At 47.6% G+C, this 12808-nt stretch overlaps 1 protein-coding gene across 1 annotated transcript in view; it reads left to right on the top strand.

Annotated features, from left to right (window-relative positions):
* The window catches only part of CCDC88C (coiled-coil domain containing 88C), a 96099-nt gene that overhangs the window by 77478 nt on the left and 5813 nt on the right, over nt 1-12808 (top strand). Inside the window, 6 exon segments of the mRNA XM_008587571.1 lie at nt 558-647; nt 2374-2612; nt 7553-7741; nt 9362-9430; nt 11536-11604; nt 12386-12675. Of these exon segments, the coding sequence (XP_008585793.1) occupies nt 558-647; nt 2374-2612; nt 7553-7741; nt 9362-9430; nt 11536-11604; nt 12386-12675 (946 nt within the window).

Here is a 12808-nt window from a genome sequence, read left to right as displayed (position 1 = left end):
CCCTGTGGCCTTTCCAGTCCTGCTTTGCTGTTCATCTTCTTTGTCCGGCCCCCGGAAGCTTTTGAGTTTGTTCCCATGGAAGTGTTATCAGAGACCCAATGTCCAAATGGATCCAGGTCAGACGTCAAACTTTGCTAAACTGACTTTTTCAACCTTGTTGCCCAGGTATGGTTGATATGCATCTTCAGGAGGTCTCTTGTGCTTGAGCCCAGGAGCACCCAATCTCCTGAATGACCTGGCTGGAAAGTCCTTGAGGCTGTTGAACTTGCGTTTTCAGATGGTTAGAGGTTTGCTCCTTTGAGCTCACCTACAGCTGGGTGGCTGGTGCTTTCATTAATCTCACAGGGCTCCCTTGCCCCGTGGCAGATGTTACTGTTCACGTTTTCCTTCCATATTCAGTGACCACACTTGATGGTGATGAGCCCCCTCATACCCACATCCCAGAAAAATACCAGCCTCCGCTTCACCCGCTCCTAGGCTGGACCGATGAGTACATTTGCTCATTTTATTTAAAACTGGATTGACTGGTGTAGGTTTTCTTTCCATTCTATTCACAGAGACAAATTAAATGCCTTACGGAGACATAAGGAAAAACTGGAAGAGAAAATCATGGATCAGTACAAGTTCTATGATCCTGCTCCAAAAAAGTGAGTCGATTTAAGTTCAGTGACTTAAAGATGGGACAGAAAAGCTTCGTCTTCATGGGTGGTCTGAAAACTGAGGCATCTAGAGTGCTGCCCTGTTTGCAGGGTGTATCTTCCACCATGTGGCAGGTCATCCTTGGCAGAGCTCTCCCATGTCAGAAGGAATTTAGAATTTCNGAGTACATTTGCTCATTTTATTTAAAACTGGATTGACTGGTGTAGGTTTTCTTTCCATTCTATTCACAGAGACAAATTAAATGCCTTACGGAGACATAAGGAAAAACTGGAAGAGAAAATCATGGATCAGTACAAGTTCTATGATCCTGCTCCAAAAAAGTGAGTCGATTTAAGTTCAGTGACTTAAAGATGGGACAGAAAAGCTTCGTCTTCATGGGTGGTCTGAAAACTGAGGCATCTAGAGTGCTGCCCTGTTTGCAGGGTGTATCTTCCACCATGTGGCAGGTCATCCTTGGCAGAGCTCTCCCATGTCAGAAGGAATTTAGAATTTCAGCCCCACCCTCCGTAGTGCAGCTTGTGCTGGCTGTGAGGGGTGGCATATGCCAGCTGACCCCAGTAAGACACAGACTTCATTTAGCCACAAGCCCTTTTAAGGGGGCAGCGAGTCTGTGGTCATGGAGTCTTTAAAGCAGGGTGGCAGGGTCTCCTGCTCAGGTTTTTCTCTCAAGATTTCACATGACATAGACCACCACGTTTCTGTTTGGGGAAGGAAGCTGAGGCAGGACACCATCATCGAAGACGACCCACTGTCTTCAGACATGGGCATGTTTGGCATTCGTACATCCCTCTGGATTCACGGAGCCCCAGGGTGGCTTTACAGCGCATTGTCTTCTCCAGAGAGCAGCAGCCACCTTGTGGGCCGGCTCCCCAGGGCCGTATTTCCCCTTGTGCAGGGCCTGAGCCCCAGGAGTCGTCCCTTCTGACTGTCCTGACCTGGCCCAGCCTGAAAGTTGATTATCAGTCACCATGAATCCCTCAAGGTGTCTCTGCTGAAATCATAGAACTACAGAATTTCTTAACCTGAATCTCAATCTTCTATTTGACAGATAGGGAAATTGAGGCTGAGATGAGGAACCGGGGTGGTTGGTGTGGATGGGTGCCGTTGCATTGCAGAGTCAGGATGCGGACCCAGGCGTGGTTCTCCTGTTCTACAGGATGCCTTCCTTCCCTGCTAGCTGCAGCTTTAATCACTTACTCTTTAAATTCACTGGTTTTAATTCAAACAGCCTACTCTCCCCTGCTCTCTCCCCCCGTCGCCCGTGTTACTCAGTGCCAGGGAGTAGTCAAAGAATGGCAGCTCATTTCACTTATTATCAACTTTAGCAGAACATGAGGAGGTCTGTGGCTCTGTTCCTGAAAATGGTTTTTGACAGAAAAATTGCCAACCAGCTTAGCACAGCACCACCTCTGTCATTTCACACAGATGATCAGGAGCCACCTGTTTCATTTCAAGTGCTCTTTTCCCAGGAGACTAGTGTGGATTTCTGCCTCAATGCATGTTTCCACCATCCCCGGCCCCACGCCTTAGGTTCCACCTCCTGAGCCCCAGACACGACGACCGTGGTCATGAGCACTGTCATCCTGAGCCCCATGTGAATGGCCAAAGTTCTCAGGCTGGCGATGGAGAATCCAGCCCATGTTAGGGAACCCAGTGACCCACGGCAGGTGTGGGAGGGTTGGTTATATTTCTTAAAAATCTGTTCCTCCCTAGGAAGAACCACTGGATTGGAGCCAAAGCCTTAGTCAAACTCATCAAACCAAAGAAGGAGGGTTCAAGAGAGCGGCTAAAATCAGCTGTAGACACCCCTCCCTGGCAGCCAGAGTCCTCAGACCCCTCCTCGCCGTCAGCCTCTCAGCCTCTCAGATCACAGCCAGAGAACCCTGACACCCCCATGTTGGTCTCGAACTGTGCAGAAGAACACGACACCCACAACGGGCCTGTGGGGAAAGGTAGGAGTGACCAGCCTGGCCGCAGTAGGTATAAGGAAGAGGGTTATCTGGGGGTGGACATGTGCACCTGCCTTCTACTGAGGTGTGTCGTGAACCACGTAGAAAGTAGAAACCCATGTCTGTTGCCATTATCTTGTCCCATAACACTTTTGTTATTTTAGAACGAGAAGCATTGCTCATCATGAAAACTCTGGTAAGGATTTGAATACCTAAAGTTGATATTTGAGCAGGCACCACAGAGACAAGCGCAGTAGTGAATGTTTGCAGGCTCCCGTATGTGTCAAAGATTTATAGTAAGCTCTTTTCTTTAGGGAGAACATCTAACACGATACAGGATCATCAAGTCCTTGAGTGGTTCTAACCTTTTATCACTATGAAAGGAAGCCTAGGTTTTCTTCTTCGGCCTGATCTGGCCTTGTGTCCTACCAGCCAGGGGACGTGGTGTACCTTTCCACGTGGGGCTGTCATTTGGAGTTGCCAGAGGTTCTGAAATCAGAACAGGATTTCTAGTTGTATGTGCTGTATCTCATTGAATATCAGGCCAGATAAGCTGCACAATTACTTTATATACCACTCGGGAAAAAATGCCAGCAATCAAATGATACAGGGCTTTACTGCTTAGGATTTTTATTATACTCTTGTTGAAAGAGCTCTTGTAAAAGCCTTAGATGTTTGTGCGCACACGTAAAAGGAAAATATGAGCAAGATAAATGGGTTATGGCAGTGACAATCTTGCCACCTGGCTGATGGTGACTGAAAGACATTGTCAGAGCTGCATTCTGATTTCAGAGATGTTAAGGTACAGAAAAAATGTGTCTCAGAATCCGTTAAACACAGCAGTTACCTTAAACATTGTTAAATTTTCAAATTTACTTTTAAGTATCTATGCCAGGACTTCACCCTGAGTAATTTAAATTGTTTCAAAGGACACCAGGACTTTCTGAAGATCAGTCCTGCACCTGAGACCCATAAGCTCTCAGGGGCTGAGGGTATAGCACTGAGGACTGGTGACGAGCCACCCTCTGAGTGTGACATGTGCACAAGCTTTTTGGTGGTCCCATTTACCACTATAAATACCTTTTGGGTTACTTTCCAAAGAAAAAAAGAAAAGTGCCCATGCACACACGTTGTCTGGGGACTAATGCTTGCATTCCTGTTCTTTATGGGGATGAGATTAGGTAAAAGGCTCATATGCTGGTAAATAGTAATGAAGCTTAACTTTTTTTTTTTTTTTAATCTAGAGGGGTTCTATTGCCTCGGGTTCTCATATTGGCTGTTTAATTTTTTGACAATTATCTCAACTTGTATTACTTTCTAAATCAAATTAATGAACTATAATCAGTGTAATTGAGTTAGGAAAACTTTCAGAGAAAAAAGTGTTGGGCTGGTCCTGACCGTTGAGCTGATCCGTGAATGAGCTGGTCAGTGATCCTTCTACAATAGCCATCACGTCTTGAGCTCTCTCTGGGCTCAGTGGCCATTTGACCACTATGTGTGCTTTATGTCTCATTCAGTCCTAACTGCCTGTGAGCAAGGTGTGATTACCAGCCCTAGTTTAAAGCCGAGGAAGTGAAGCTCAGAGTTAGTTTGCTGGTGTAGTAAGTGGGATTCAAACACAGGTCTCTCAGACTCCGGAGCCTGAGCTCTTAACTACGGCACTGCCTCCAGTTACAGCTGTTTTGGTCCCTGAAGATGCCCAACGAGCTCCTGCCTAGAGCCCAGCCCTGAGCTGGGCAGCCAGGACACCAGCCATGAATAAGTTGGTCCCTTATTCTGTGGTGTGAGCCGTGGCCACCAGGTGGTGCTGTGGAGAAAGAAAGAACAGATTCTGATCAGAAATTGGTTCGATCAATTGTTAATATCCGACATTTTCAGGAAGGTAGACCAATTGTCTGCTTTAAGACTCTATAACTCAAAGTCTAAGGAGTGTAGGATTGGAGTCAATGATGTACAGGAGACCTGAAAGGAAATAATGATTCTTCTTGGTTTTGAAGGGTTTTTTGGTATGGAAAAAGAACCTTTATTTTAAAAGTCATCCTGCCAAGAGAGATTATTTTAGAGATACAAAAATGATTAGTGAATGCCTCAGGTAGACGGTTTCATTACAGCGGGCCAGAAACGTACCATTAAGTGTTTCCAAGGTCTTTGAGTGGGAACAGGAGTAGCATGTGAGCTGAATGGGCAGGGACGCTGTCGTCAGAATGGACCAGCAAGGGGAGCTGGGTCCTGAGTCAGCAGGCATCTTATTTAATAAGTTAACACACTGAAATTTAAAAACTGTCTAAATCAGTGGCTCCTTGGGCAGTATGTAATTCTCCTCACGTGCTGTGTAAATCATTGGCATTAAGATGCCACCAAATTAATTAAATTGAGTCACAGCATAAATGATTCACTGAGCCCTGGTTCTGGTCCAAGTGTTGGACCTGGTTGGACAGGATTTTGATTTCCTATAATACATTTAGCTAAATTAGATTCATTTATAATTATCATTCATTTCATTTATTTGTTGTTGTTTTTTTCCCCTTCCTCTTTTGGGTTATCCGGGTGATAACAATTTAGCATCTCAGCGCAAAAAGAGTCCCTTTTTGAGAAGCAAAAGCAAGGACAGAGACAAGTCTCCGGCGACCCGGCCAGCTCTCTCTAAACGCCTGCAGTTCTGGTCTTCCTCCGACATCCCATCCTCTCCTAACGAGCCTCTCTCTTTCTCAGACATTGGAGATTTCTAACCCCCTCCCTGTATTATGTGTCTGCATCATGAATTCCCCTTCATTTCTGAAATTCAAACAAACAAAAAAAGCCAGTACCTAAAGGCCCAACGGCATGTAGTGGACCCCTCCTCATGACCCCACTTCCAAGCTTAAAGTAGCCAGCGTGGATTCTGATTTCAAAACAGAAGATGAGTTGTCACCCTCCCTGGACCGTTTCTTCAGTGCAGCACAGTTTTAGGGGAGACTCAGGACAGGCACCCACATGTCCCTGGGCCAGGATGTCCATACTAAGTAAGTCAAGTGGCCTGTCTCTTGCCCCTGCAAGCTTCTGTCACACCTGTGTGTCAAGCAGAACTGGTCGGTTGTTGCTATGCTTCCTAAGTACACAGCCTCTGCCAAGTGCGATTTTTTTTTTAAGACTTGAGTAAGTCAAGTGGCCTGTCTCTTGCCCCTGCAAGCTTCTGTCACACCTGTGTGTCAAGCAGAACTGGTTGGTTGTTGCTATGCTTCCTAAGTACACAGCCTCTGCCAAGTGCGATTTTTTTTTTAAGACTTACTTTTAAGCAGCTAAACTTAAAACTTCTGCCCCTTTCTCCTCTTTCTTTGTCAGAGCGCTGAGTTGTTGGCTTTGCTACTGAGGCCCTTTTTAGATGTGTTCTATGTTTGGAAGGATTGATTGCTTCATTCAAGCATTTTGAATGATTGGATTGATTTTGCCCAGCCAGAGTCCAGCCCAGAATGAAGTTTTATGACCATGCCATGGTTCTCTGACATCTTGGATACTGAAGTTAAGACAGGAGTGGACAGAAAGAACATGGCCCACAAATCACAGCCAGAGCAGGGAGGGTACCAGCCAAGGAGGCCATCGCCTACCGCAGCAGGTCCCCTGTCCAGCCGTTCTTGTCTGTCCTCGTGGTCTTTGTCACATCCTTGTACCACCTGTACGATCACTTACGTATTTTCCCACAAGTTGACTCACAGTTCCCAGCTAAATTTATTTTATAAGAAGGAAATATAATGATCAGTATTGTAAGTGGAAAATAAGTGTTGCCCTAGGAACAAGATAAGCATTAAAATAAATAAGTAACTACTGAAACATTAAAGCTGGTTCACGAGCCACTGGCTGCATCTCCTGAGCCTGGCCTTGCGTACCCTGGGCCACCCCGTGCTGCTCCTCCAGGCCTGTCCTCTGTGCACACTGCTGGGACCGTGCTGTGTCTGTCTGCCGCCCGTGCTAACTGTCCACTCATCTCCGCCTCCCCTCCGGATTCTCACCTTAACCTCACCTCTGGGATGACCTATCCCGATTCATTCCATCGACCTGAATCTTGCTTCTCATCAAGGTTATCTTTCAAAATTCAAATTTTCCCTTGGTTTTTAGTCGTAAGAACTGGGCGCTTAAAATTGCACAGTGAGCCCCGACCTTGAGTGGCTGAGAGGTCAGAGCCAGGCAGGTCCGTGGACGAGCCGAGTCTCCAGTGACTCGTGGCTCTGGGTCCGCAGCCCTCCTGACTCATGAGATGGGACATTTTGCAAAATGCTTTGTGGGCTGTTAGGAGTACCGTCCATGTTCATCTTTATCTTGCATTTGGAGAGCCCATCTTCTTTCCTACTGAGGGGTAGTTAGTGTTGGGGGAGGGGTTGGGGTTTTTTTTAATCTTTTTATATATGATTTAATTTTGACAAGAGTTTATGGTAGAAAACATAGAGCTTGCAGAAAAGCACAAGATATAAGGTAGAAATTATTTTGCAGTCAGTCTCGCCATGCAGAGATTAAGGCTTCTTAAAAGAAAAATTGTGAGGTTGGCAATGAACTTATTTTTGAAATCCTAAGCAAAGCTAGTGGCAGGACCTTCAGGGCCTCAGCTACAGGTTTAGAGTGGTCCTAAGCAGACATCTGTTAGGATCTTTGTAAACAGGGATTGGAGTTCTGTACAGTGTTACATAGGAGGTGTGCCCTGTAGCTAATGTTCACCCTTTACCAACATTTTGTTTATTCTCTTGGGTTCCCCTTAGTTTTCTCTGAGCCTTTCAGAGCTGGCAGTGTGACCTGTCATTAGAGCCAGAGCTAGCCTTGTGGGGCCTCCTGTTTAAACTGCAGCCTGGGAGGTGCCCAGCTTTTGTCTCTGTGGTCCGTGTGCCCCGCTGCCCCTGCTTCTAGGCCTCAGTGTGGTTGCCCAGACTTGGTGTAGGATTCTGCAGCCTCATTCTCAATACCTTTTTCTGCTCCAGGCCCTGGGGATCTAAAACCAAAACGAGGGTCCCCACATGGAGGCAGCCTTGACCGCACAGATCCCTCTGCAGACCCAGCCACAAAGTCTTGGCCCTCAGAGCTGGGCTCCCGGACCTGTTCAACCTCGGCCATCACTACAACCCCTTCCAGCTCCACCCCCACCTCCCGGCACCCAGGCCGCACCAAAGGTGAGTCGTGGGCCCCTTCAGAGCCAAGAGACATGAGCCTCAGGACCTGGAGTCCTTCCTGAAGACCCCAGGCTCTCAGAGGCAGAATTGGGGAGGAGAGGTGGCAAGCAGGGTGGTTATGCTATGGACAGGCTTTGGCATCACAGATGCAGGTTCAAACCTCAGCTCTTGTTTACCAGCTGAGCGACTTTGGGCAAGTAACTTAACCATCTGGAAGCCCAAACATAATGGAGAAAGGCTCAGACCCCACTACCACCAGCGTTCAGGAATTGGTGGCACCAAGTGGCTCCAGAAGAGAGGTGAAGGTGGGGCTGAGAACCAGACTTTGGGCTAAAACCAGGCCTGCACCCCACCTTGGTAGAAGTCTGGAGGTATTTTCTATAAAGTAGAGGGTCTCTGACCTGGAAGTCCATGGACACAGTTGAGGGCAGGTGTCCTGTACTGAAAACAAGGGGATTCAGCGAAGGATTTACAGACTTACTGTTTCCCAGGATGCCAGTAGTTATGTGTGTTGACACCTTTAGGCACGAGATTGAAAAATTCTGTGAGTAAGCTCATTAGAGTGAGAGATTCCCAGTCAGAACTTGCCAGGTGACACCCATGGAAGGTCAAGGATCCCTGGACACCTGAGGAGAGTCACAGGTCAGAAACAATGCACAAGGCACCTAGAGTACACAGACATTCAGCATAGAGATGAAAACTTTAAAATGCCTGTCATTAATATAGTCAGAGATAAGAGAAACTGTTGCACCCATGAAACAAGAACAGGATGCTCTAAAGTGGAGCAATTGGGGGAAAAGGCATTTGGAAATATAAATTGTGCAAACATAAAGAAAAAAATAATACTTAAAATTGAAATAGACATTCCACTTTAAGAGGTATGAAAATATCCAAAGAAACAGCTAAAGGAGTTGAAAGTGATTGCCTCTGGGGTTTGAATTCTGAGGGAGCGAGAGGGGGCTCTTTTTCATAATACCACCCACCTGACATTGCCATGGCATGCATAACTTTGTTTTGACAAGCAAAATAAAGCAGCACAGACAGGGTCCCTGCCCTCCAGGGACCCTCAGGCTCCAGACATTTATTGCCAGTCGGCGTATAACTGTCTTCAAAATGGGAGACCCTCTTGTTGTTTTGGAGGGGACCCACTCAGGGTCTGCTCTCAGATAGAAACCAGCAGGCTTTCAGTCCTTCTGAGGGACGGGCCAGTGGGTCGATGGCATGGATTCCCAGGTCTGTTTCTGGTTAGGAGCTGTTTTCCTAAGGTTTGGCCTCCAGGGACCTGCCCTCTCCCCTCAGGTAGTCGATTCCCGTTTAGCCTCTTTTCCTCTTCCTCCCTCCTGTCACCTGAAGACAGTGCGACCCCCTGAAAACAAATTGCTTCCTTGGCTGGCCTTTGAGGTTGGAAGGGGCTCCCCAGAGTACTAAATGTTCAGCTCCTTTCACCAGAACTCACCTTTGGTTTTCGGGTCCCAGGCACGGCTCAGGTGGAAGTGAGTGAGTTAGTGGGATAGGAGTCAAGTGGTAGGGCTGTCCCAGGAGGAGAAATCAGGTGGGGAGTGGGCTTGTTTTTAGTGCATGTTGCAGCACACCAGCTCATCAGCCTTCTCTTCGCCTTAGGCTATAGTTCAGAAGACAGCCTCTGCGAGCCTTCCCTGGAGCTCGAGTGTACCAACCACAGGCAGTACGGTGAGTGCTTGGCCGCTTGTGCGAGTTCTCGGATTAATTTTGTCAGTGTTACCTTTCCTTCAAGCTAAGTCCCGTGAGGGTGCAGTCATTATGGTTGAAGTGGGAATGGGGGACCCAGGGTTCCTCCAAGTTCCTCCCTCTGTGCTCTCCCCAGGGCCCTGAGCACGTAACTTCTGCGAACATACCCGCCGTGGCAGGGAATTCACTTGCTACCAAACATCCCAGTTCGGGAAGCTCTGAGCTCCCTTGCTTTAAAGCGCCCCTCCATGCCTGCCAAAAAGTTCTAGTGACCCATGCAGGCACATTCACTTAGGAACGTCTCCCACTGTCCTCAGTTGGGCTTTAGTTACTCGTAGTATCTCCAGGTTGTATTTAGTCTTAGAAGTTGTTAGAAGCATATGTCATCTGATTTAGGCATATTGTAAGTTTCTGCAGAAGGGAAACAGTAAATGATACCAACCTTCTCAAAAATTAAAAGCTACTTTGGGTTGTTTAAATTTTTGCAAAGCAACCCTTGAACAGTGGGAAGATAATCCTAAAGAGGGAAAAAAACCCTCCAAGTTTACGTTGAATACAGTTTGCTTCAGAAGTGATCAGCAGTAAGCATGGGAGCTGGCGCCGTCTCCTGCTCTAAGAAGTTTTATGATGTTGATGTCTATTGATCCAAATGTGGACATTGACAGTTCGTGTCAGCAAAGTAGACTGTATAATGAAACAATTTGACGCAAGGGAGCCCTTCTGTCTTTATGCTGAGTGCCACTTGGGCTCCACACGCTTCGCCGAGTAGCCGGGTTTGTGATTAATTAGCCGACCAGAGGGGTTTTCTTCATAAATGTTCTGATTCCTCTAGGTCCTCTTATCAGATGAAAGGCAAGGGATTTGCCATGCAGTTCTTGGATAAGCAGAGGTGCTTTGGGCCCGTAGATTTATCAGTTTCCTTGTAGTGAAACTTATTTCCTTTTTAAGAGAGAGATGTGCATTTGTTTATTTCAGATTTTCCCCTCTCAAAGAGGAAGTTTATTCTGTTCTTATACTGTTCACAAACATGCAATATTTTTTGGCCCATCCTCAAACACCATTTGCTATGAAGTGTTTTCCGGATGCCTGTTATTTGCAGAGCTCACCGTGCTTGGGAACTGGACACCCTATAGACCCAGGAAACCAGAGCACACTTGCCTTGGGGAAGTGTCAAGCGGAGGGCCCCCTGGTGTGTCTGCAGGCTCTCGGCGTGGTTCAGCACCTGCTGTGTGCTGGGGGGATTCAGAGATGACTGAAAACCTGGGGGCTTGTAGTCCATGTTTGCTCACGAGACACTGATACGGGGCAGGCTGCTGCAGGAGTGGGCAGGAGAGGTCTGCAGGCCCTGGAAGGGATGGTCTGCCCTCTGCAGGGGGTGGTGCCAGCTTTCCCGAGAGTCTGCTGCTGGGGTGGTGCAATGCAGACACCCTCAGGTGAGCAGCTACAGCAACTCCCCCCTGCACTTAGCATCGTAAACCTTGATTTTTCCTTTTGGGGTACATCTATATGTGAGGCAAATGACACAACGTTTAAGAATAGCAAACAACCAGGAGAGGCGAGTGCTCCCTTTCCTCCTGAGGTCCCCAGCCCCCCATCACCATGGACCACCTGAAGTGATGCTGCTCGGTGCACAGGCATGCACGTGTGCACATGTGCACACGTCACCTTGAGCAGCCCTTCATCTCTTACCATGGTCTCAGCAGGGGCTGTTCACACATGTTCTAGAAGGCACTGTGCAGTTACAGGGGCAGCCTTTCTCCCCTCCCATTCCAACCCTTGGTTTACCCAGAGCAGCCCTTGTTTTCCTTTTGTTTTCTATACTGGCATTCTGTATGAGATCTCCTTTGTTAACAAAACCGTTTCAGACTGCAGCCCTAGATCTAATAAAAATAGATAACCGAAGTTGTCATTTATTCATAACTTACTGTGTGCTGTGCCTAGCACTCTGTCGGTGAAGCTAACCTTCCTCATTGGAACATCCCAAAGTTTTTCCTCCCTGGGGCATTGGCCTTAGCTTTGGCAAAGAATTGCTTTGGGATATACCTGGTCGCTGACCTTTTAAGTTAAATGTTGCCGTTTCCTTTCAGTGTCACGGCCAAGTAGCTTAGAGAGCAGTAGAAATACATCCAGCAACAGCTCACCTCTTAACCTAAAAGGTAAGTCTTTTTCTTCTGAGTACTTTTAAAATTTTATTTGGATGTTTGGATCTGGGCTCGTATTATTCTGATAATTGAAAACATAGGGTTAGAGGGACTTTCAGGTGCATTATGAGTTCCTGGGCCACACGATGTGATTTCAAGCACGGGCCTGGAGTTGGAATGGATTTGGGTTCAGATCCCGTCTCCCTGACTGACTGGCTGGGAACAGGTGCAAGTCACAGATGATGTGAATCTGAGTTACTTCATCTCTAGGAGGGGGAGAGCGACCGTAGTTCCATTCCACGGTGGTCAGCGAGCAAGTATGGGTGCTTTTGATTCTTTAAAAATGTTTGTTTTATGGTACAGAATGTGGTCTGTCTTCGTGCATGGTCCCTGTGCATTTGGAAAGAATGTGTGTGCTTTCCTGTGCTGTCTCAGAGATTTTTCTCTTCTTAGCTTCCACGTGACCAGCCCCTGGAAGAACACCTAGCATATAGTAGATGCTAAATAAATTTTTAGTATCTGAATGGATGAGAGACAACGAGTGTATTATCCTACAGCCATTACTAATTTAAATTTTAGCAGATGCTTTCCACTTTTATCTCATGTTATTTTCTCTTAAAAGCCAAAGTGAAACTCTAAAGGATTCCAAAAAGTTCTTTAACATCCAAAATCCTAGCCAGGCAGGAGTGAGCCCTGGGTTTGGGGGCAGGGTTTTATGTTTAAGTGAGCCAGAAGCAGGCAGGAGGGAGGCTGAGACTGATGTGTGTTCCTCTGTGTCACCCAACCTGACACCCAGGTTCCTCCGACCAGCTCCATGGCCGGTCCGAGAGCTTCAGCAGCGAAGACCTGATCCCCAGCAGGGACTCGGTCACGCTGCCGCGGGACACCAGCACCCTGGGACGCACAGCCCTCGGCCGCCATGAGTATCCCCCACCTCGGAATGGGCCTCTCCCCCAGGAGGGTGCCCAGAAGAGGGGTGCGGCCCCAGCCCACACAAGCACACGGCCCTGCTCAGCCTCCCCCAGCAGCGAGATGGTCACCTTGGAGGAATTCCTGGAGGAGAGCAACCGGAGCTCCCCCACCCAGGTGAGTGACCTGGACACAGTGCATCTCTCCTTCCTTTCTCTCCCTCTCCCTCTCCCTCTCTCCCCCGCAGACTCAGGACTGTAGTCAAAGAAATCAGACAAATCAGCGAAGCCCTGAACAAAGTGCAAGGTTG

Source organism: Galeopterus variegatus, unplaced genomic scaffold (genome assembly GCF_000696425.1).
Source record: "Galeopterus variegatus unplaced genomic scaffold, G_variegatus-3.0.2 Scaffold4439, whole genome shotgun sequence".
Taxonomy (NCBI): domain Eukaryota; kingdom Metazoa; phylum Chordata; class Mammalia; order Dermoptera; family Cynocephalidae; genus Galeopterus; species Galeopterus variegatus.
Note: the sequence above shows the minus strand (reverse complement) of the source record. Positions and strands in the feature narration are given on the sequence as shown.